Source organism: Pseudonaja textilis, chromosome 1 (genome assembly GCF_049901715.1).
Source record: "Pseudonaja textilis isolate UNSWEBS1 chromosome 1, rPseTex1.2, whole genome shotgun sequence".
Taxonomy (NCBI): Eukaryota; Metazoa; Chordata; class Lepidosauria; order Squamata; family Elapidae; genus Pseudonaja; species Pseudonaja textilis.
Window position 1 is genome coordinate 166,208,919 of NC_141990.1, and position 26,004 is coordinate 166,234,922.

General features: G+C 37.8%; 1 protein-coding gene across 6 annotated transcripts in view; it reads right to left on the reverse strand.

The window, feature by feature from the left end:
* ADAM23 (ADAM metallopeptidase domain 23) overlaps nt 1-26,004 on the reverse strand; it is an 89,517-nt gene that overhangs the window by 18,192 nt on the left and 45,321 nt on the right. For 3 of the 6 annotated variants that reach the window (XM_087919666.1, XM_026707745.2, XM_087919665.1), the window contains exons 10-24: nt 25,819-25,890; nt 24,171-24,337; nt 23,232-23,316; nt 20,852-20,942; nt 20,309-20,360; nt 19,086-19,185; nt 15,511-15,582; nt 13,636-13,722; nt 13,242-13,322; nt 12,606-12,656; nt 11,389-11,452; nt 10,265-10,370; nt 9,510-9,629; nt 8,878-9,046; nt 5,682-5,793 (exon numbers count right to left, since the gene is read on the reverse strand). In XM_087919666.1, coding sequence (XP_087775792.1) covers nt 5,682-5,793; nt 8,878-9,046; nt 9,510-9,629; nt 10,265-10,370; nt 11,389-11,452; nt 12,606-12,656; nt 13,242-13,322; nt 13,636-13,722; nt 15,511-15,582; nt 19,086-19,185; nt 20,309-20,360; nt 20,852-20,942; nt 23,232-23,316; nt 24,171-24,337; nt 25,819-25,890 — 1,429 coding nt within the window. Of the gene's footprint in view, nt 1-5,677; nt 5,794-8,877; nt 9,047-9,509; nt 9,630-10,264; nt 10,371-11,388; nt 11,453-12,605; nt 12,657-13,241; nt 13,323-13,635; nt 13,723-15,510; nt 15,583-19,085; nt 19,186-20,308; nt 20,361-20,851; nt 20,943-23,231; nt 23,317-24,170; nt 24,338-25,818; nt 25,891-26,004 lie in introns of all 6 variants that reach the window. The other 3 variants (XM_087919668.1, XR_015740695.1, XM_087919667.1) reach the window with 3 other exon arrangements.

Consider the following 26,004-nt stretch of genomic DNA (forward strand, 5'->3'; position numbering starts at 1 on the left):
GAGCAGCCACGCGGCATTTGGCGCAGCCAACCGCGGCCAGCCAGGGCTCCTCCCCGCAACTGGAGCCCGGAGGAGACACTTGGCTTCAGGCACTCCTGTCGCCGCCTTCCTGGGCATTGTTCGAAGGCAAAGCCTATTGTTTTAAAAACGACGCCCTACTACCGGTACGGCAAAGCCTCCCCTGCCTGAGAGGGCAGCCAAAACCCACGTGGGGAGGCGAATCTGCTGGGGCCGCAGCACAGGATCAGCGCCCAGCCGCCATCCCTGCCTGGCACCAGGCAGAGTGCAAAGAGCTTTGCCTGGGGTGCCCAGCTCAGCTTACAGGCGGGCCCTCCTGCCCGGCGGTGGAGCTCTCACTAAGGCAGCGAGCACCTCCACGCTGGGCCCTCTGCTCATCCCGCCAGGGCCGCGCTGGAGCTGGGCGGGCTGGGCAGAGCCAGGAAAGTGAGCCGCGGGTGCGCGCCTGCCTGCCAAGCGAAAGAGCCAGGCTGACCTGAGCTTGGCTTCCTTCCCAAGTCCCTCCAGCCCAAACCCAAAGGGGCCACCGGGAGAGGCCGCCCAAGGCAATGATAGCGCCCACCCATCCATGGACAGGGAGGCAAGGCGACGGCTCATGCTGCGTCCTCCTCTGAGCTGCCGGCGCATTTGGAGATGTGTGGAGATGGGGACGGGCTGGGCGAGGGGTGGAAAGGACGAACAGCTTTGGGCTCTCTCCGCTGGATCCGCCGGCCAGGGAAGCAGTGCTGCCGTCGCCTCGCCTCCCTGTCTGTGGACAGGTGGTCGCTATCACTGCCTCGGGCAGCCTCTCCCAGTGGCCCCTATGGGTTCAGGCTGGAGGGACTTGGGAAGGAAGCCAAGCTCGGGTCAGCCTGGCTCTTTCGCTTGGCAGGCGGGTGCGTACCTGCGGCTCGCTTTCCCGGCTCTGCCCAGCCCGCATGGCTCTGGTGCGGCCTTGGCGGGATGAACGGAGGGTCTGGCAGGGAGGCGCTTGCTGCCCTGGTGAGAGCTCCACTGCCGGACAGGGGAACCCACCTATCAGCTGTGCTGGGCATCCCAGGTGAAGCTCTTTGCGCTCTGCATGGCGCCAGGCAGGGATGGCAGCTGGGCACTTCTCCCAGGGTGGGCTGATCCTGTGGTACGGCCCCGGGAGATTTGCCTCCCACGTGGGGTTGGGCTGCCCTCTTGGGCAGGGAAGGCTTTGTCATACCAGTAGTAGGGCGTCGTTTTTAAAATAGGCTTTGCCTTTGAACGATGCCCAGGAAGGCGGCGACAGGAGCGCCTGAAGCTGAGTGTCACTGCCAGGCTCCAGTTGCAGGGAGGAGCCCTGGCTGGCCACATGTAGCTGCGCCAAACACCGCATGGCTGCGCCAAACGCCACGGCGTTGCTCTAAACGCTGCGGCAGCATGGGGAGAAGGGAAAGCAATGGTGGTGGAAGGTCTCCCGATACGAAGTGCCCCACCAACGCTGAGGTCAATGCAGGCAGCACCATATCTAGGTATGCAACAAAAGTACTTCCTAACGGCAAGCCCCCCCCGCCATTCCCCCCATTTCGCCTGTTTAATATAGGCCTTAATTTGGGGAGAGGGGCTTAATTTCATTTTATGACTATAAAACATGCTGGGACTTCCTATTGGGGGAGGCTGTATTGTTGGAGAAACACGGTAGTTCCTAATCGACATCATTCAAACTGTTCATTTGTAGTTTGGCTGGGCAAGCAGAGGATCCCTGATGGCTGCCTGTTCACCAAACCTAACATTTCATACATTAAGTGAGTCCCTGCTAATGGTTATGTACCTTTATTAATGATGAGACATAGATCTTTTATTAATGTGTCATGTTCAACACAAAATTCATTTATCCTGGTGTAACCTGAATCTGTCCTTATTCTTCAAAACTAAGACTGGCAGGTTCCATAACATTGGATTTTCTTTCCCAATTAGAAACACATAAACGCAAGACTTTTAACTGTTTCTAATATCTAAAATTTTAACTCCACATAAAAATGGATTTCCTTTCCAATCTAGCCTTACATTATGCACAATCTCTAATAAACAACTGCTATATTCTAACTGGCAACTACGTAGGATTAGCAAAAGGAAAGAGAAATTTTATAATCTATTAACCAGAATAATAAAGATTGTTGGTTGTCAATCCTATGCTTCGCTACGAAACTATGTGGTTGGGTTTAGTTTTGGGGGAGGAAAATAAGGGGAAGAAATTTTGCCTCTGCCTACCAGCATCCATCAGTACTCATCTGGCTAGTGTCCTGTCAGTGTGTGAGAGAGTTGAGGGCTGTTTGGAAACTGAAACACAGTATTTGCTGTGTGAGGAAGAAGGAGATAGAAAGGAGCCTGGGCTTGGCTTAGCTCAATTGTTCTGTACTAAAGCTGCTTGGTGCTGTGAAACTAAAACTGAAACTCCTCTCCTCTGCTTGTGTTTTGCATTTGGAAGAGATTTCTTTTCAGGTGGGGAGGAGGAGTAGAACTCCTTAGCATCAGAGCGTGTTAATAATAATATAGGAAATACTAATGTTCTGATGGTCATTTCGAAAAATCCTTTCTTGATGAACACCTAGAAGCCAAGAGGAATATATGTGCCAAATTTCAAATTTGTAGGCTTTATAGTTCTGGAGATTTTGTAATGGTGCGTAAGTGATATTTCGCTTTTATATATATAGATAAATACATATCAATATTCAGCTGAGGTTCATCCTAACTTTTTATGAGATTACAATTTTCTTTAGGAATTAGATTCAAAAGTATCTTCCTGAAACCTCTGGGTTTTGAAGTATGGAATATCCTTGTTTGAGTAAAGAAAAGTAATGTGAGAAATGTGCTTCATTCTCTGTGGGATAAACAGCAATATAGGGTGTCTTGCCCAAATGTCAGATGATGGCTTCCTCCAGATCTCACAGAATCTCACCAATGCTAAAATACCCTCCACCGAAGCCTCTCTGAGTCAGTTGTATTTTACTAAATAAATACCAAACTGTATTTTAAATTCCCAATATCTCTCTAGCTTCAAACTCACAATGAGATTTATTATCCTATCCACCTGGAAATTATTTTATTGGGAAAAGTTATTTAAATATTGATTGTATGAAAATATCTTGCAGTTTTAATTCTTAATATTACATTTCAAAGTTTATCTCTGAGTCTAACTTTAGAACCTGAAATATGTAAAAGGAGTGAAAGAAATGAAGTACGCAAATGCAGTGAAAACAAGATGGTTTTTTGATAAGTACTTTTGCAAAGTATGAAGATTCTCTTCAGCTTTCAAGTTTTACAAAAATCTCAGAGCTACAGGTATCCTCAACTTATAACCACAATTGAACCCAAAATTTCTGTTGCTAAGCAAGTCAGTTCTTAAGAGAGGTTTTTTCCATTATATGACCCTTCTTGCCACAGTTGTAAAGTGAATTACTGCGCATTAAGTTAGTAACAGGATTGTTAACTGAATCTGGTTTCCCCGGTGACTTTGCTTGTCAGAAGGTTGCAAAAGGTGAACACATGACCTCGGGACACTGCAGCTGTCTTAAATATGAGTCAACTGTCAAGCATCCAAATTTTGATCATGTGACTGTGGGGATGTGCTGAAACAATTGTAAGTATGAAAAAGAGTCATGTCACTTTTTCAGTGCTTTGTAACTTCAAACAGTTACTAAATGAAGGGTTGTTAAGTTAAGAACTACCCGTATTGGTTTACCTAAGCAAAGCAGTATTTTGAAAGCCAACTGAAATAGTTTTACACTTTGAAAATGTTAAAAGTTACAGAGCATCGGGAAAACCTTTTTTTAGGAAAAAGTATAATACTGAAAATATTTTTAGTTGTGGAGTTTTTAAAATAGTTACTAGTTGGTTGGCTGGAAAAAGAATATTCTTAAATATTGCAGACTTTTAATGACTAAAATTAGATTACGGCTAGGATTATAGACTCCCCTATAAATATGTTGGCAGAATTTTTGTTTCCAAATTGAAATTATAATCTGCATTATGTAAACAAAATGCAAAATTAGGAAATATTAAAACTAGGAACAGGAAAAATTGGGAGGCAAAGACATGTTCTTTCAATACCAGTTTGTTCCCATTCACTCTTCATGTCTCCTTTTCCCTTACATTTCCCTTATTTTTATCAAGTTTGGGTTTATCCAAAGGAGTTTCAAAAGATTTTCCAAATTTTCCTTCAGAGCCATATTAGAATTCTATTTTCCACAAAGCATTTTTCTTTAGAAGTAAGAAAGGATCATCAAAATATTGTAACAGAAGGACAACCTTAGTAATACTTATTTTCAGTGAATTTTATATCTTGAGGAATGAAATTCTTCTCTCACTAGAAATGGGAATCTTTGAGATAATCAAATCCTAAATTGCATAATATGGAGTATGTATCTTTTATTATTGAAGCTTTCATTTAGGAAAAGGATAAGGCTGGAGAGAGAAGAGAAAAGCTACAACTAAGGCTTGCTTTTTGTTATAAAATGGCACAGTACAGGACTGGAAAAGCCTTAAACACCCTTGTACCTATTTCTAGAGCTAGTCCCAGGGGTTCTGTAGTTCTGTCCTTTTGCCATTTATGAATGTTTTACATAATTTCATGAATTTCTAGCATTTATATTAGCTTTGCTCCTCTTGAAATTTTCAAATGTTTACAATCTAACATTTCATTCTTTTATTAGGGTAGTCTAAAATTTACACATATTAAATGCATTAAAACTCCCTATAAGTAATTTGTCTATCAGAATTAATTTCTGTATAACGATGAATACAGAGTATAATACCATTTAGAAACCCTGTCCCCCACTATCAGTAGGTTGTATTCTTATAGCCAATATTCCTTTCCACCTAATTAATGGATTTATGGTGGAATTAAATGGATTCTAACATCTTAGATAGTAAGAATGGGCATGAAAATACAGTAATAAAATTCAAAATCATTCAAGTATTCAAATGATGCCCGGTTTAAAAATGCAAACTGCTACTCAGTCATATTTGAGCATTTGTTCTAAATGTATTAAAATACATAAGATTTTAAATTGTGTATTTGGGATCCTACAGTGGGTTCAAAGAGGCTTTTTTGCATTCAGAATATTTAAATCAATAGTCATGCTGCAGTTAAAAAAAAACTATTAAGTTGCAAATATAAAAAAAATAAGTAACTTGGATTTTACAAATATATATTAATATCCTGTAACTTTTTTATTAGGTTCATGTTAAGTAATCCAAGGCTTTATTTCCTACATAGACTTCCACTCCAACTAAATTCAACAGTACTATATGCAGAGAACTGTGCTACAAATGACCTCTGAAAATATCCAAGAACATTAGATTACTTCTATATATACATTATTTTAATAAAGGTTTTTAGGTGTTAAAATATAAAAATATAATCTTTATTATTAAAGTCTATTTAAAATGTTAGACATTTTGCCAGACCAATAGGTAGAATTATTATTAGGATTAATTATAATAATATATTTTTCTATATTTTAGAAAAATAACAAAATTCAAAATATTTTCATATCATTGCTTTTTGTGAAATACCTCCTGACCATAGATGTAAAACTTGTATACAAAGAAATAAAATATATGTAATAGTTTAATAGTTTTCAAATGCTTTGTTACAAATGTTCCTGTTAATAATATAACTATATGGTGGTAAAAGGAACTGAAATCACACAAACCCTTTGGTCCACTTGGTTTCTCTGAGTCATCTTTCCTTCTAGGATCAAACATGCTACAATCTGTACCCGCCCAAGTAGTGCTACAAATGCAAGTGGCTTCATTACTGCATACCTAAAAAAAAATTGGCATATATTAGTGTATCATTAAAATGGTGTCTTGGAGGAAACGGAGGAGATGGGCTTCTGTTTGGAAAATGCTGCACTGATGACTTTGGATAGCCATAAACTACCAGAACAAAGTCATCTCATCAACATAGGATAATCTGATCTGTCTCAGTGTTCCTTCAGAAGCACACATTGCCCAGTTAGCACAGAATTATGCTAATAAGCAATTAATAGCTTATAAGTTAAAATGTTTTCATTCTAGAATAAAAAATATTTGTATTTTTCTGAAATCACAGCTGGAACTAGGTGAACACGACTGTTCCACAGCTTTGTGTATTTTTGACTGTACATAGCCTGAAGAATCACTGTATATTTTCACAAGCAAAAAGACAAATTATTTCAGGAAAAACATTCTGTCATCTCAGAAAATGTAACATTTCAATGTGGTTTTTAAGTGAAATATTAATCCATTAACTATTCAGATAATCACATAAGAAACAAAAATATCTTATTGTAATAACAACAACAAAAATCAAATGTATATGTTCACCCAAGTTTCAAAGGCTCACAATAATATTTCATAAATATTGATATTTATAGTTCACAATTGAAATGAGGGGTCTTTGGTGCTTTCTGAGTTTGGTGATTTTCTTGCAGATCTTTCATTACTCAAACCAGGTAATGTCATCAGTGCTCAATGAAGCTAATTAATGTTACCTAGTTTAAGGAATAAAACATTTGCAAGAAAACAACCAAGCTCAGAGAACACCACAAACATCTCATTTCACAAGTATTTGGACCCAGTCTCAAGAAATAGGATACTGATATACTTCCCACTGGCTCAATACTATTAGATACTCCAGTGTGAGTATCAAAAAGTGACCAGAATGGCTGCCATTCTGCAGCTGGGAATATTCTAACTAGGAAAGGAAGAGGAGATGGTAGTTCAACAAGTTCTTCAACAAAAAAGCACCACTTACATGCTACCAAGGAAACATCAAGAGCCAGCTTGGCATAGCAGTAAAGCATCAGGCCTGAAACTAAAAGACCATGAATTCTAGTCCTGCCTTGGGCACAGAGTAAGCTGGGTGACTTAGGGCTAGCCATTTTCTCTCAGCCCTAGAAGAAGGAAATGGCAAACTACTTCTGAAAAACTTTATCAAGAAAAATGATGTGTTTCAGGCAGTCTCAAGAAACAGATATGATTGAATGGAAAGGGGAGAGGTTATCAGTTTCACGCAAGAGGTACAATCTATGCCCCACAGAAGGCAAGGAGGCAGTGGTGGGATTCAGCTGGTTCACACCAGTTCAGTTGAACTGGTTGATAACTGTTTGCTCAGCGCACCAAACCAGCTGAAGCCTCAACCCATTGTTATAGGCCAAAATGGAGCTTCCATGGGCCCAATCCAGCCCTCCAAGGCCCCGTTTGGGCCTCCAGAGGCCTGCCTCCGCCTGCTACAGGCCGAAACGGAGCCTCCACGGGCCCAATCCATTTATTCCTCCCCACCCCATTTCCCATGGCTTTACTGTACTTACTTTTCAGAGACCTGCAGAAGAGGCTGACCCACATGGCAGAGAAGCCAAAGTCTTTTATTCAGAAGCCAGTGAAACTGTAAGAACTGAGATGTAAGGAAAACAGCTTTCCCCATCTGAATAGAAGACCGGCTTCTCTGCCATGAGGGTCTGCAGGCTTAGATTGAGCCCAGTTGGCCACCATGTAGCAGCCACCTGCTTGCTATTGACTGACTAGTTCAAATGAGCAGCTTCAGGGATTCGGCATGGCAGCCAATCAACAAGGGTCTTGCAGTTCAGTCCAATAAGTCAAAGGAAGCAAGCTCCTCGTTGATTGGCTGCTGTTGCTACCTCAATGCCTGAAGCTGTCCTAAAGCAGGAGGCCTGCTGGCTACATGGCCCTAAGCAAAAGTCTTTTACTCAGAAGATGGTGAAAATGTTTTCCTTAGATTTCACATTTTTACAGCTTTACCATCAGCTGAATAAAACACTTTGGCTTCTCTGCCAGTGGGTCTGCCTCTTCTGGACCTCTGGAGATCTTCAAAAAGTAAGTAATCCATGGGAAATGGAATGGGGAGGAGTAAGTGGAATCTGGGATGCTAGCAAAGCAGGCCCAGTCCGTAGAGACCTGGCGGAGCAGGATGGGGGGAAGCAATTGTGGGCAGCATGAGGTATCTCAGTGGATTGGGGGAGGCTCCCCAGCCTTAGATACCTCATGTGCATTTAATGACCTGTGCATTTGATTAACAAATGCATTGGGGAAAGCACAGAGTGATCACGTTTATTTAACGTGATTCAATCAAACAAATCCCCAAGTTACAAATGTAATTGGCAGGCTCTATTACATTTGTAACTAGAGGATTATCTGCATAATGAGAGTGAGTGAGGGTCTCAGGGAAGTCCTGCCTTAGCACCACATGAGTCCCATGTCACACCCACTCTGGCCACACCCACCCAGTCACATGACCACCCAGCCACACCTACCCAGCCGGTCATTAGGGCAGAGAACCGGTTGTTAAATTATTTGAATCCCACCACTGGAAGAGGGGGAATTATAGCTACCAGAGAAAAAGCTGTATTTCAATGGAGGACAATCCTTTGCATAAGTATGCCAAACTGGGTTCTGCATGTAACTCTGATAATTATGGTTCTGTACAATATTTCTATTATATGTCTTTATAGAATAATGTTGTTCCATTCCAGGCATAAACAGTAGTAATAAAAACCCCAGGAGTAAATAGTAGTAGTAGTAGAACAGGGATGTCAAACTTGCATCATCATGGCGGCATAAGATGGTGTATTGGGACTTTACCCACCCCTTCACTAAACCAGGCATGGGCATTGCCAGTACATGATGCATCTGGCCTGTGGACCGTGAGTTTGACAGTCCTGTTGTAGAAGAAAATAAGAATGGCTAAATTAATAAAAGTTAATGAGATGAAAGGGTAAGTTATTGTACATCCTATCAGGAATGTATGCTTTCTGTCTTCATGTGTAAAGATATCAGTATAGATTAGAAGTAAGAAAAATGTTTTTCTATGAAATGGTTTGTCACATATTCTGCTGACCTGGGACTTACCCCATGTCCCGAACAAACTTTTCCATTAGCATCCATAGGACAGCTGCTTATGTTCAAGGACTGAATAGAGAGGCATCTTCGGTCCATACACATCATATTAGGACCACAGGGAGTTCCATCTTCTACATATCCTAAATCTGTTTCATCATCTAAAAGTACATGTGCACAACTACAAGAAGAAGTTTTAAATTGTTACTAGCATTATTAAACTTCATCAGAATAAAGAGATGTAAAATATTTATAGCATGCATAAATGAAATCCAATTCCTGAAAATCCAGGAAGCAAAATAATATGATTATTTTTTTCACTCTATTTATGGATGTTTGCTGTTTTGAACAATTTTGTGTGTCTAAATAAGAAACATACTAAAAGAAAAGAAAAATGAAAATTAATTTGACAACATTGAAACAATGGAATTTCAAATTATCTCAATGTAACAGTAGAATAATTTTACATCTGTATTAAACAACCTATTCAAAGCCAGTACAATGAAAAAAAATCATAAGAAATTAAACTCAACTAATTAAATTTTGTTTTAACTTAATTTATTGAGAAACAATCTGTTTGAATGTTCAAATTTTTAGGTAAACTGAAAAAGCCAGTCTTGCACACCGAATCAGATTTTACATACCTGCAGTTTACTACAACACCTTGGTGGAAAAAAGAAGTTGGAATAATTTCTCCCTGAAGGTGACCAATTCGTGGAACCCCATCAAGATTTGCACAAAGCAATAATCCACAGAACACGTCACTGTAAGACAAAGACAAGATACATAATAAGCTATTTTTTGGAATGGGAAGAGAAAGACTATTTTGACAAATTAAGAAACTTGCCTCTAGGGAAAAATACAATTGGACTGCACTATAGCAGAATTCCAAATGATTTTAATTCTTCTTTCATTCAAGAATTTAATTCTAAACTTTGTGAGAAATAGTCACGCTACGCATTCACTTCTAGAATGCAAGTTGTCCAAATGCTAAAAATTATCAAGCATTGATATGCTTTATGAAAGATTACATTTAAATACTATAAATAAATAAATAAATACCAAAAATAAATAAGGGCTACAGGCCATTAGAAACCTGAAAAATATGGATAACATATCAAATGAGAAAATGTGTTACTATTCAAGCTGTTATTGAGCTGAAAATGACGAAGTGAATTTGAAAAGTGCCTTGAATGAGTGTAAAAATGCTTCTCTATTCCCCCAGTTGTCATCACACAGTATCCCATGTTATCTTTGAGGCTACGTGAGACCCCCAAAAGTTCAGTAGTACCTTCTGCGGGAAGCAAGGTTCCCTGTAATAAAGTGAAAAATTCTGCTCCTGTGTCTTTTAGGCCAAGAATCAAGTCAGTTTAAGAACAATTAAATCTAGCATTCTTACTGTTTGTGGCAAGGAATCCATTTGTCTCCATCTTTTCCACAGTTTCCTTTCTGTGTACCTTCTGTGTTAAGCTTCTCGTAACAGTGTTTGTGAGACCCTGAAGCCTCTGTAGAAGAAAATAAGGTCATTTCCAATAATGCTAAAAATGGTTTTATTCCCAATGTTTAATCATGCCATAAATAATTTTACTACAGCTATCATATACTATGAACATAACAGGGATGTTTAAAATGTTCTCTCTCGCTTGCTAAGATGACAACACATTTTCTATATTCTTCCAAATGATTTTGTTTTTGCTTTTCTGTAATTTGTTTTTTTTCCTATTTTTCTTTTTAGTGTTTTACTGCTCACTGTATATTTAAATAAATTAAAAGCAAAGAACCAAATAACAGTAGTAATGTATCATATGATTTCCTTTTTAAAAAAGTGAATGTCCCCAAAAATTTTCATATGCCTAAAAAATTTGCTTCTTCTGTCTGGGTTATAAGATTATAAAAAACTGTATATTGTCTATTAAGAACAAGAAGGCAGAAAAACAACAAGAACAAAAGATAGAGTTATTTTCCTAATACAATGAGAAGGTCTGGAAGATACTTCTTTTTGTCAAGGACAAAAAAAACCTTAGTAAATCTTGTATGTTTGCAATTAATTTTTTTTAATTTGTAGGTAAGAGTGACTTATTTGGGAATATTTTATGGAGGAGAAGAGATTTTATCCTCCGATTCTGCTAAAACTCTGTGGAAGCTTTCTGCAGGGCAACATAGTTCTTTATTCAGATTCACCCACCCCCTCTTTTCAAACATGATACACTAAATTACATTGATCCTGATTCTGAGAATAAGGCCTGTTCCCCCAAATGCTGGAACACCCACAGACAATAGAGGATAATATAAATCACATATATTGATCGAAAGAGAGAGGGAGAGACACAAGGAGAGGGAGAGGAGAGAGAAGCTTTTTAAATGTCAACATAGGGTAGGGAGAATTAGTACTAAGTCTGCACATATAAATTCCAAAGTGCCCCTACAAATTATTTTTATACAACATTACCTTTTAATTCATTCATAACATAGTAAAAAGCTGATAGAATATGCTAAGAAATATTTTTGTATAAATTAACTTACTATTGCCCCAGATGTATTTGCATTGATTATCTCTTGTCTTACACTCCCCACTATAGCAACGTCCCTAAATGGGAATACATTGTAGTCAGCATCATACTTCTTTGTCCATAAAAAGCCAGATATTGCCATGAGCCTTGTCCTTTTTACTAGCAGGGAGCCCCAAAAAATTTCTAATAATACTGCTTGGCTTTGCTTTCAAGATAGCTAGGATGCTCAAAATCTTTTTTTTCCCACCAGGCTAATAAAATGTTAGTATAACTTTATATTTTGCTTCCAGGCAAGTTAGGAGATTTGAGAGTTCATTTTTAATAAAGAGACATTAAAATATGTGAACAAAAAGCAGTTACATTGCTTTTTTATCTCGAGCCTGAAACTATACGTCCCAAGTTGCAAAGTAGAATTTGAAAGAAGGTAAAAGTTGCAGAATAGAATTCCCAGCATAATGAAGTAAACTCAGAGGATATCAAATAGAGCTTAGAGCATTATCCTAGTAACTGCTGAGAAGACGTAACACATGCAGTACTCAGTGAAAAGAATAATTATATTGGATAGAATAATTACACAAGGAAATAGCAAAAGTAAACTAGAGTAATGAAATTTGCATTACTAGTTACTTAAATAGTTCCTATATTTAAAGAAAGCATTTTAAAGCTTAAAGTAGCTAATAACCAAATAACATTTAAAACAGCATAAGCCATCAAAACAAACAAAGAAAACAACATCCAAAGAATATTATTACCCATAAGCAAGAAGGGCAAAACCCCTGTAAAAAGTATTAATAACTTAAGCAGGATCTAGGCTGAAGCCTTTCTGACAGTGGTGCGCAACAATGGCAGCATGCAACAGGCATCAATAATATGCAAAAAGTGACCAGAAGCCATATATCTCATAACTGTGGGAGAGGAAGGAGGAGAAGGAAGAAATATAACATTTTAAGTGCCTGATGGCACTAGGTTTTATGGCTCCATATGCTACATATTTCGCCGCCCCCCCCACCCCTTATTTTTAAACCAAAATTTCTGAACAATTGTTTATTCATTCTTACATATCTGACAGTTTGGGGAAAAATCCCTTCCTTAATAGCCACCTAGCCTGCTTCTATAACCTTTGTGAGCATCCCTGAGTGACACCCTGTGAAGTGAAATTGAGAGTGTTGCAACTTCCAAAAACACTGTCCTGATATAGGCTAAGCTCATGCAGGCTCTGTTTTAACTTACCTGATTTGAATCGCAAGCAAATCCATCTTGCTTATGAAGATTGGGTGGGCACTGAAAGGCAAAGTATTCCTTTACTTTAAAAACAGTGGAATTATCCCTTAGAATTTACTTGCATTTTCTGTTCATGTAGGGTATTTCTGGGTGGTGAATTATTTTACCAATGGTTAGATAATAAAAAGCAGAAGTTAGAAATATGGAGATATAAAAAGGACTGAAGTTATAAAGGAGACTTGTTAAGGTAGATAAGTAAAATATTAACGTTATTATAGAATTAATATTTTTGTGATGAATATTATTGTAAACATTTTGATTATGATTTCTTAAAAATGATTGTACCCAGACAACACACTGCTTGATTGAAATTGAATTTTTACATGTTATATAAAAATTAAAAATTTAAAAAAAGAATTAATAATCCCAAGAATTAAAAAAAAAATATGGATCCTAAATCATTTGGGAATACGTATATCAGCACAGCTTAGGTTTTAGACATAGAAAGTATTTTTTCCCCCACCTTTCTCAAATTCAAATTTTGGTCCTAGGTGAAAGTTTAGTATTGTTACACAAATGAAAGGGAAGGAGATCACCTTACTGATAAATCAGTATTAATATATTCAAAATACATTGTATCATTACCTGGCCGGAGTCACCAGTACAGATTTCAGTAATATCACATTCATTCACTTCATAGCGACACTCAAAGCCTCGTGGAAAAAACTGAAAATCAAAATATTGTCAGTTAAAAAACAGTCAAGTAACAACCAAGCATTTAAGACTTTAAAAAAAAATATTAGCCTTTTAATTGGGTGAAAAAAATCATATACAAGTACAGTATCATTTTCATTCATTGGTAGAAAAGCAACCGGTGGGATGGGGTGATATGATTTTCAGGGAAACAGTTAAGTTGTGGTATCTCTCTGCCCAGGAGCCTTTGTTCCTAATAGTAGCTCAGTTTTTTTTATTTTTATCTTATGGAATTACATTTTCTAATTCAGTGCCATTTAGTAAAGATGCAATTAAAATAACTTACAAGGCAGGTGTCATTACAACATGGACCATCACTGCAATGAGCTCCATTAGAAAGGGAACACTTTTTACAGCATTCTGCATGGCAGTCCTTAAAAAGTATACAGTATATTAATGATGATTATTTATTTGGCATATGGCATATCATACATGGACTACAACATACATTAGCATTCCACCTAGATTAGTAAAACATAATAAAATATATGTTTTATGTTCAAATGCTAATGTCTAAGCTTTCTAACCATTTAAACGCAGCATGATTTTAAATTTTTTAAAAAAATCAGAGATTGAACCATTATATGTCCTCAGCTTACAGCCAGTCATGATGTGATTTACAGTTTGATGTGGGGTGTGAAGCTAGTTTGCTTCCTTGTGGTGCACCCTGCATAATGCCACAGTGTGAATTAAACAAATTAGCAACTGCTGGCAGCCAGACCACTTGGTAGACCATCCTGGTTTCAAAATATATGGTAACGGGAATGAAAACAAAAAATGGACCTTTTCAGGCCCAAATGACGAGAGATTGGGAATTTAATTTGCCAAATCAATGTTGATCAGCAGATCCAAGAGCCAATATGTTTCCAAACTTTTATTGGACAGTAACATATTAATTATAAATAATAATGATAAAAGTTGAATGAAAGTATTCAGTGATTTAACTTCTGCTGATCGAACTTTATTGCAAAATGGAGAAGGACTGAGTCCTTTCTCTAGGATCTTACAGTGCATTTTTAGAATATATTGTTAAGAGACAGAAGATCCTCCAGAACAAAGTGTGACATTGCACCAGTGGTTACAGTGGAAAAAGACCCTAGAAAGTACTGCTCCATAGATAGATGTTTACATTTGCATATATGATTCCTTGCTTATAATACACATTTGCAAAATCAATGACAGGTTTCCCTATTAAGATTTATTGATTTATTAATTTATTAGAATTGTACCTTGCCACAACCTAACATACCTCTCAGGGATTGAAACTGATAGTAGTGAATCTCTGTACTGAATACAGATAATCCTTGACTTCCAACAGTTCGTTTAGTGACTGTTTGAAGTTACAATGGCACCCCAAAAATATTTATGACCATTTTTCGCACTTATTATCACTGCAGCATCCCCATAGTCACACGATCAAAATTCAGTTGCTTGAAAATTGACTCAGATTTATAATGGTTGCACTGTCCTGGGGTCAGGTGATCACCTTTTGTGACTTTCTGACAAGCAAAGTCAGTAAGAAAGACAGGTTCTATGAACAATCATGTTACTACTCTAACAACTGCAATGATTCATTTAACAATTGTGACAAGACAGGTCATAAAATGGGGCAAAACTCACTTAACAAATGTTTCACTTTGCAACAGACATTTTGGGCTCAGTTGTGGTTGTAAGTTGAGGACTACCTGTAATATCATATCAACAACCACCCAGAATAAGTTATGTTATGTGCCAGATATATTATAGAATGTCAAACCAAAATAATTAATATAATAAATAACATTTAAAACACTGATTATTTTTCTGAAGGCTCAGAATCCCCTCAGCCCAGACTGCAAGATTATTATTTTAATATTGGGACATGCCACTAGGCTAAAATATTTATGTATATAACTTAAGTTAAGATCAGAAACATAGCTCCGATTAATTAGGAAAGAAATACATTCTGCCCAGCTTTATACCAAGCAAAAGAGAACTCACCAAATGAGAGTTCTGATGATTTCCACTCCTGCTCAGATGATCTCGGAGGGAGTGGGAGCAGGAATAGAAGTCAAAAACCTCTTCTATCACTATCTTTATTATTTTATGCCCCATGAAAATGAACAGCACCTTATAAGTAATTATCTACTTTAAAGCTTTCATTTTAAGGTGAAAATAATACCGTTTGGATACCACAGTCACAGTCTTCGCCTGGTTCCACATACCCATTTCCACATTCAGTGGCATCAAACAACTGGAAAAAAACCCACACATTTAAGAAAAAATGTTATTATCTAACTATCATTAAAAGATTCAGGTATATATTTAAGGTATATATGCTTATGCAATACTGTTCTGAAGCTGGTTATTAAAAATGAACAGCAGATTTCTGCTGGAGATTTTTCTCAGGAGTAATTGAATAGACAGCAAAACTTCAGAGGAACTGCACTGCTGACTTGGAACTTGTTCATCTCACATATTTATTTAGCTCTGCCATTTTCTGTTCTTTAGATGTTGAGTATAGATAATAATATCTATCTTAAAAGGAGTTAGGAACGTGGTTCAGTTGCCTCTGTGATTCTTTTCCTTACTGTATCTAATTTATTGAATAAATAACACTGACTTCCAATCTGAAGAGCCATTTTCTTCTCTTTCCTGCAGCTCATCAAAGCCAAGAGTACTTTCAAGAATGCCAAAATAGGAATACCTCTAAAAGCTTAAAGCACCTGCTGAAAGAGGAAGTTATTGATTTAAGTGGTTTCTCAAAGATGAGGGTATTGCATGTTAAGTATGTTCAGTGAATGCTCTTGAATCCAAAGCAAAGATATCTTGTGCTTTGGGAATAAAGCATAACTCCTGGAAACCCTCCTACTTCCTAGATATAATTGTAAGTTGGGTCAGTTTTACATAGGTTACGAAGTTAATTTTTCTGATAAGTGAGTATATGTAACACGTAAGACCACCAGGGAAATATTCTTACCCTATATCCTGTATTATTCTCACTTATGAAAGACTGTGAATTTGACTGAATTGAGAGACAGCTCTTCATTAAATGAAACTAATCTTAATGCATAGATTAGAACAAAGGTGAACAACAGCTTTGTAAGGCTGAGATTTTAATCATCCCTCTCACGATTGTTCTTTTTAGCTAGGAATATTAAAAGACTGGCTTCTATCATACCAACATTAATTCAAAGTCTATATCAGTAGGCCAATTTGCAATTCTGAGAGCTTTATAGTTCCCATGGGGAAATATTTGTCCACTGACAGGAGGAGATTTATGACATAGTCAAACACAAAAGAGAATATGGACATGGAATTTGGACAGTACAGGAGATAGCAACTTATTCCTCATCTTTAGGTAAGTGGTGGCTAATATTTTGAGCACTGAGTGCCAAAATGGGAGCGTGTGCATGTGCACGCACCGGAAACCAGAAGAGCAGCTCCTTGATGTGTGCGCATGGGAGCACCAGAAACTGGAAGCTTAGCTTCCCAGTGTGCACATGTGTGCCGGCCACCTGGTCTTCCAGTTTCTAATGCACATGTACACGAAGACTGGCTGGTACATGCATGCCCTCTAGGGAGTTGCTCTTCTGGTTTCTGGCGCTCCCATGTGCGCAAAGACCAGCTGGCTGGTGCGTGCATGCGCTCTAGGGAGCTGCTCTTCCAGTTTCTGGTACTCCCACACATGTGAAGCACACCAAACCCAGAAGAGCAACAGGTGATGGCTGGCATGCCCAGAGAGTTGGCTCTGCATGCTGCTTCCGGCATGCATGGCATAGGTTCGCCATCATGGTATTAGGTTATAGGGTTAAAGGATGATGTTTACATGTGACTCTTAGATCCTTACAATGCATAAGGAAGCAGGGAGCATAACACTTAGCTTTTTTTAAACTAGAGCTTTTGAACAAGCTATAGTTTCTACATCAGGGCTCGACAATGTGAGGCTCCAGAGCCGCATGCAGCTCTTTGGGGCCATCTCTTGTGGCTCCCTGTCAGATGATCTCACCAGTGGCTGGCACCACCCCTCACCCTCCCCTCCCATTCACTCCTCGCCTGCCCTGAGAAGGGAAGGGTGATGGCTGCGGATGGAAACTTGCTCCGTATTCCAGAGCAGGAGCAAAGCAGTCTTATGCTTGCCTCTTCTTCCAGCTCTTATTGGTGCTGCATGCACCTCAGCCACTCAGGGAGACACATGACTTTCTCCACCCCGAGACACTGGCTGGGCTGGCTATAGCCCATGCTCCACATCGTAATGGGCTCCAGGAGGAGGAGGGGATGCTGTCTCCCCCATTGTGAAGTGCACTAAATTTAAGTGTGCTGTGCATGGCGCTGCAAGAGCTGCGAGCAGGCCATGGAGTTGGCAATGGGTTCAGCTGACAGGGAGCTACAGCAGGGCGACAAAAGAGCTTCATTTATCTGGGAACCTGAAATGACTCTTGATTTAAATCATATGGTAAAAAGCACCCAAAGAAGAAGAAATAACAACATCAGCAAAAAAGACAACACCCAACCCTCGCCTGTTTTTGGAAATGGTTCAAGAGGGAACAGACACACACATACACACGAGAGAGAGAGGGAGAGGGAGAAAGAGATGAGAGAGGGAGTGTGAGAAAGAAAGAAAGAGAGAGAGAAAAAGAGAAATGAGAGAGAAAAAAGAGATGAGGGAGAAAGAGACAGGGAACGAGAAAGAGAGAGAGACAAGAGAGAGATGAGAGAGAGAAAGAGAGAGAGAGAGGACAGAGAGAAAGATGAGAGAAAGAGAGAGACACACATACAGAGATACCTGTTTCCCAAGAAAAGAAAACACAGGAAGCCACAAAACCTGGGTAGGCATGGCTGGGGGTGTCATGTGACTGGGTGGGAGTGAGTAATGTCGAGTTGGCCACGCCCACCCAGGTTTTGTGGCTCCCGGTGTTTTCTGTGGGAAATGGGTCCAAATGGCTCTTTGAGTGTTTAAGGTTGCAAACCCCTGGTCTATATTATACATAAACATTGAGCAAGCCAAAATCACAAGCCACATAATGGTCTTGACCAATGTTAACACATTTGTCAATCATAGATATTTATTGTATTCTATCATCACAGATGAAATTGATCACACAAATTCTCACTCAATTGTGGATCTCACTATAACTTAAACCACAGCATTGTTATGAGGTTAAAATCCTGAGGTGAGGAAGAAGGTCCTGAAGTATGTTGAAATACAAATGAAATTTATTATTTATTATTTTTTTTCTGTTATTATGCTAAACCTTGATGTAAGTTAGAGCAGGAATGATACAGGTAGTCTTTGACTTATGACATTTATTTAATGCCTATTTGGAGTTATGATGGCACTGAAAAAAGTGACTTATGATCATTTCCTTGCACTTACAACCATTGCAGCATTCTTGCAGTCATGACAGTTGCAGTGTCCCAGGGCGAAATATTTACATTTACAACTTTCTGAGGCAGCTTTTGCCATGCAAAGTCAATAGGGGCAACCGAATTCACTTAATGATTATGTGATTTGCTTAACAACAGTCCCGTTTGCTTAACAACTGTAGCAAAAATCAGGCATGACTCACTTAACGTGACCAGAAGTTAGTAACAGAAGTTCTGGTCCCAATTGTGGCCATATGTTGAGAACTACCTGTAGTATGCAAGAAGAGATGACATTTTCCCCTTTCTTTCCTCCATTTCCATCCCAATCCACTCAAAATGTACCATCATCCAGTTTGCTACCTTCCTTAGAAAAGATTATAAGGAATGCACCTTTGTAGGCCTGTTGAAAAGACAAAAACCTCCTCCACGGAGTAAAAAATCTCTGTATTCAGCAATGCTGCATTTTGAGAATTTTCTGGGGTGATAGACACTGAAATAAAACAATAGCAAGATATTAAAGAAATGGTTCATAGCACATCCATAAAGAAATATCTAGGTTTTTTTGAAAGCAAATAGATCAGTACAGTAGCATACTTTTGTGGCAGATATTAATAGTTCAACTTTTTAAACCACTTTTCATATTTTACACAGATTTTTGACTACTTTATTTCAGACAAGTATGTTTAATCAAACTGGATTAAGCATCTTACTCCCTGTCTGAAAGCATGCTTTTCTGACCACACATAAATATTTGTAATCTTTATTTAGAATTTTGTTTTGGCACTTTGAAAAAAAAAAATTGTCTACATCTTTCTGCGCAAGCTGGCAAACCACAAATGGAATATTCTGTGTTTTGGACTATATTTTTAATCTATACCTATGACTTTTCTCCTCCAATTATATGAAACTCTTTCACTGAGCTCTTTTTAAAAAGTCACAGAAAATTTGGTGTCTGTGATTTGAAAAGTAATCTTACCTTTCCGCCCTATTTTTAGTATAATTGTTTTTATCTATTACTGAAGCTCCATTTTTCAGGAAATGAAACAGCTCACTTTCAAGTTCTAATTATTATTTATTTTTGCATTATGTTTAAACAAATCAGAATAGAGAATACACAAGTGAACATTTAGAAATTTTCATCAAACAACAAGTCAATATTCAATTGAATTCACTTGACCATGTAGTATGGTTAATATCACACAGAGACAAATGGTCGCATAAGGCATTATGTACTACTACAAGCAAGTGAGAAAAAACAAGTTATTGATCTAACACTATTTCTATTTAAACTTGTTTTTTTTACTTTTAAAATTATACCCTTTTTCTATGATCCTTTCTAATTTCTTGTCATGAAAAAATAAGAAAAACAGGCAAGACTTTAAAGTCAGAAATTATTTGACTTTTTTTACAAACAATTATTTATAAAATAAATTCATAGGGTTTTTTTGTATAGGTTTAAAAAAATGATTAAAATAATTTTCCCTCTATTGTAACAGAAAACAATAAGATGAATGAATGTTTCTTCTTATGAACCACATCATTTTTTAAATTTGGCCTGAGCAAAATTTAAACAATAATTGTACTGTGTATAAGAATCAATTATCACTACAAACCCTGTTTCCTCCATGATGCATCCACCCCAGGATTCTGTACAATCGCACCCTTCTTAAAAGACATAAACGAAAGAGAGGGAGGGAGAGAGAGAGAGAGAGAGAATAAAATTAGTTGACAATATATACAACAAAATACACCATAGAGAACAAATACAGTAAGTACAGTATTTTCACTCTTCACATCTTTGCATTTTGAATAGTATATCTGATAAGTATAAAGGAATCCCACATTCACATCTGAAAGACTGCAATGAGTGAACTAATCTCTTCTCACAAAGAAAAGATTAAGACACTACTGTATGTCTGTGTAGACACGCATGATTGATTAAGTGATTATGTTCCATCAAATTATTTTTGACTTCTAGTGACTGCATAGGTAAGTTGTCTCCATGAGCATGCATGACCCAAAATGATGCGTGTGCAGAGAAATCTAGTTGCTTGAATTGACTTAAAAGATTCTTAGACAACAAAATAATTAGCTCTATTTAGAGAATATAAAACTATACAAACATTTAGTTTGATAACAGGAGACTTGGCACATACTTGGTTTTCTGGATGCTGGTTCCCACTGTATTCCTAGATTCTGAGCCAAGCTTTGGGACAATTCTTGTGCTATTGCCCAGGAAAGCCCATACTATTAGGGAAAGATCAACCTCAATTAAATTAGGGTGAAAAAAGAGGCAAATGCAAATTATTATAAGTTTAACATAAAACTTCCATCACAAAATTTTGTAGACATTTTTATCTTGTTTTATTTTACTTTATGTCTATTTTTAATGTGTTTCTGTTTGCAATTCTGGTCAGTGACCAAAAATAAACATTATATTCTTTTGTAGATAACTTAAACTGGATCCTAACATTTCTGTGGAAATATCTTACTAACTAGTAGGGTACCCGTGCTTTGCTACAAAACTATGCGATTGGGCAAGTTTTTGGGGAGGAAAATAAGGGAGGGAAATCTGTCTCTGCCTACCAGTATCCATCAGTATTCATCTGGCTAACGTCCTGTCAGTGTGCGAGAGAGTTGAGAGCTGTTTGGAAACCGAAACAGTATTTGCTGTGTGAGCAAGAAGGAGACAGCAAGGAGCCTGGGTTGATTTAGCTGAACGGCAGTTGGAAGAGATTTCTTTTCAGGTGGTGAGGGGGAGTAGAACGCCTTAGCATCAGAGCATGTTAATAATAATATAGGACATACTAATGATGATCATTTTGAAAAATCCTTTGTTAGCGAGCACCTAGAAGCCAAAGGGAACATATGTGCCAAATTTCAAGTTTGTAGGCTTTACGGTTCTGGAGATTTTGTGATAATGCATGAGTGGTATTTCGCTTTTATATATATATAGAATCGATAGATTTCACAACGGATGATTCTCAGATTGTCATCGTCACCAACAAAGTATATCTGGAGAAATGAAGGCTGCTGCTGATGCCCTGCCATGATACTCCCTATCCTATGTTAGACCTGCCCCTGCACTTTGAATGTTGGCATAAAATTTCCCTCCTTCACCTCTCTGGCTCCAAAAGACATCATTTGGAAGCATCCGTTGTACTTCCGGTCAGCAGAAAGAAAGTGGTTTTCCATTGGATGCTGGTGGGTGAGAAGGCTGTGTAAAGGTTTAGGGTAGGACTGAAGGGGAGGGAGGTGGACTTTACTGCTACTGCAGCACATCCCAGGACTCTCATCCTGCCACTTTAGAGCATGGGACCAGGCACAATGTAACCAAGGTTTCAGATCAACAACCTTTTCCCTGGAATAATAAATCTGAGGTTCATATTGAAAACCAGACAAATACTTATTAGTCCAAGGCATTGATTTCATTTACAACTGATGAACGTAGGGGTTATTAGTTATATAGTTTTTTACAGCCGGTCTATTGACATGGGGATACTTTGATGATACTTGTGTGTAGCTTCCCTTACTTGTGTTTTCCTAATTGCATCTGTAAATCTTTTTCTGCATTTTTTGCCTCGTTTCCCTTTAACTGATGTTACAGTAGAAAGAACGGATTTGTCTGAGCTGAGGAAGAAAATAAGTGGGGGGGGGGGAAATCTTCCTCTGCCTACCAGCATCAATTGGTATTCATCTGGCTAGCATCCTGTCAGTGTGTGAGAGACTTGAGGGCTGTTTGGAAACTCAAACAGTATTTGCTGTGTGAGTAAGAAGGAAACAGCAAGGAGCCTGGGCATGGCTTAGCTCAACTGTTCTGTACTAAAGCTGTTTGCTGCTGTGAAACTAAAACTGAAACTAAACTCCTCTCCTCTGCTTGTATTTTGCATTTGGAAGAGATTTCTTTTCAGGTGGGGAGGGAGAGTAGCATCAGAGGGCTGTTTGGAAGTCAAACAGTATTTGCTGTGTGAGCAAGAAGGAGACAGCAAGGATCCTGGGCGTGGCTTAGCTCGACTGTTATGTAGTAAAGCTGTTGGCTGCTGTGAAAGTAAAACAGAAACAGAAACTTCTCTGCTTGTGTTTTGCATTTGGAAGAGATTTCTTTTCAGGTAGGGAGGGGGAGTAGAACTCCTTAGCATCAGAGTATGCTAATAATAATATAGGAAATACTAATGCTCTGATGGTCATTTCAAAATATCCTTTCTTAGTGTGGAAGTTACTCCTGAATTCCTGCCAGATTTCGCACTGGCCGTGATTGTGAAAAGGTGGCAGGGAATATTGCAAATGGTAATCATGTGACCTAGAAGACTGCAACAGTTGTAAGTGTACATGTGAGCTGGTTGCCAAGCTTCCACTTTGCAATCACATGATCATGGGGGTCATGGGGGAATGCAACAGCCAAGTACCATTTGTTCAACATCATTGCAACTTTGAATAGTTCCTGAATGAGTGGTCAGTAATCAAGGACTTCTTATATACTCATGAGACTTTATGAATTGGATAAATAAATACATTTCTTCAAAACAGAACTATTACCTCATTTACTCCAACACCTCTAGCCACCGAACAAATTCCTCCAAAATAGCTTAGGCTACTTCTTTTATAATGAAATGTCACATTCCTTCAGAACAAGACAGATAAAAGAAGAATATTAATATCATTTTCTTCAAATGAAATAGTATAATATAAATTATGAGAACATGGGCTTGTTTTATTTAGTTTCTTTAATGTCATTAAAGTAGAATATTCATAGATATATACTGGATACTCATAGTAATTCTATGTCGAGTGCCCTTGAAGTTTTTTTAAATCTTGCCTTTATAAGTAATTCAAGGTGATGAACATACCTAATATTCATCCTGCCTCCTATTTTCCTTATAACAACAATCCTGTGAGGTGGGTTGGGCTAAGAGAATAATTGGCCTCAAATCACCCAGTTAGTTTTGTGCTCAAGATGAGACTAAAACTCATAGTCTCTTAGTTTCTAGGCCAGCACTTTAATGACTACACCAAACTGGCTAGGGTTAAGTAACTTATTTCCAATTTTAGAAGACATCATAGGAAGAAATAAATAAGCAAAAATGTAAAAGTGAGAGAATATACAGTAAAATATCTTGCCTGGAAAAAAGGCTTCCTAATTGAGATAACATTTTTCTGAATAAGATATATCTCTGTACTATATAAAAATAATTCTTGGAATCTTGTGAAAAGCTATTTTAATTTTGGTACAATTAACCAAGTCACAAAACAATAAGGAAAATGTTCTGATCAATTAAGCTCTAGTTTTGAAACCCCAAAAGGCTAATATAATATCTAACAGAAAAAGTGGCTCTAAAAGTATTTTGGCTAATCCTGATAATTCATTGGGTGAGTCAAGAGTGCTGTATTAATAACACCTGAGGATGGAATGACTACAGATCCTTAAGCCTCTTAAGAAGAACAGTGGACCAGACCATCTCTCCTCCTTTTACATACGAGAGGAGATGTACAGCATCAGCACGTTGCTTGATGAAGTTCTGTCGATATCGGGAAAAATCATGAAGCATCTGCCTTGGGTCTGCATGGACATGAATACGATCTCTGTCTGACCAGGTTTCAACAGCAACTAGAACAACTCTGGTGTTTAGTTGCTCCTTGTATATCTGTAGGGAGAGACAGGACAAGCACAGGAGTGGAACACTGGGTCAAACATGCACAGTTAGCCAATCAGTCAGTGGAAAGACAAACAGGGTAAAGTAGGAGAGAAACATTGGAATATAATTAGATAATATACTTCCCTAATAATCAATACTCCATTAAATTTACAGTAATGTCAATACCACAATATGCATAATTATCAGCACATGCGTATGTAATATTTACTATATAGTTTGTGGTAGGAAATCATAAAAACAGTTGACAATGGACAGACTGTGAGATTTTGTTTTTGTTTTAATTAAACACTTCAAATTTAATAATTCTGAACATGGGTGCTTGAAGTGAGCAGAACAACAACAGTTTGTTGTAACTCCAAACATCTGGAAACAGAATTCTTGCTTTTTTCTGCTTGAATTCATGAATACCTTTTCAATAAACTCACTCATTCTTCAAATTGCATTTCGAGCAATCATAATCTCCATTAGATAGGTAGGTAAGTATATCCTGTGATCCAGTTATATATTTTGCACAACAAGGTAACATCACAGATAAATTTTCTATTTAAACAAATAATCCTTGGTTTCATTTTTTCAAAGAATTGTCCCTATCTTCATTCTGTCAGGCTCATTTCATAATAGGACAAGAATGGGCACAATGGACTTGCACAAAATAATTCTATTTTTTTTATCTAGAAAGTCTTTATCTGCACAAAAAAACTGAAGTGTTTGTTGCACTGAACGGAAAGTATCTAGCATTGTGAGATGGCTTATTCAACGCACTGCATTTATCAAGCTCTAAAGAAAGCTTGTGTGGAAGTATTGTAAGGCAGTTTTCAAAGAGTTCATTGATAGGGTTTCTTCTTGGCATTCTGTCTTTTCCTTTTCAAAGATTTATTTATTCATTTTTAGCACTGGCAGCTTACAAGTGCAGGGTGCTACACAGGATAACATTACAGGAAACTGATTCTGTAACCTCACAAAAGAAAGAATATCTTCTGTAAAACTCAAAGAAAATCATTTTTCAAAATCATGAATTTCTTTTCTCTGCATTCTCAGAGGATACTGAATGTTTCTTTCTAGGATAGAAAGGGTTTGTTTCTTTTTAGTACATATATGTGAATGGTAGCACAGGTATCTGGTTGAAGCCATGATTACATCATATATGTCAAGATATCCCACAAATGATACAAATTGTGGAATTTATGTCCATTGCATGGTGACAACATGACTTAGGCAATACCATTTGCCCCCCTTGCTACACTACAGTAAGGATTCTTTTCAAAGTTTTTTTGTAGTTCTACAAACTTTGGTATTTCTTTTGAGTAATACAAAAATTGGGATATAGACAGCAAGTCTGCTACTGATGTAAATTAGTTTTTGTTCTTAATATAAAAAGAATTATGAGACAAATGTTGCCTTTTCATTTTATCATTCCCTATTGAACTGAATACAGTATTATTAATTTTATTGACTATAGCAATACTTACAGCATCCACGAGATTTACCACCGATTTCGCAAAGTTATTCGTATTACTATGGGATGACCGATGTTTTTTGAACTAGGAGAAAAATGTTAAGTCATAATCCAATTGAAACATTAATTAAACTTCATTGCTTCCTGGCAAAGTCTAAAAAAGAAGCAACCCCAGTAATATTTCTCTTTGAACATTTTT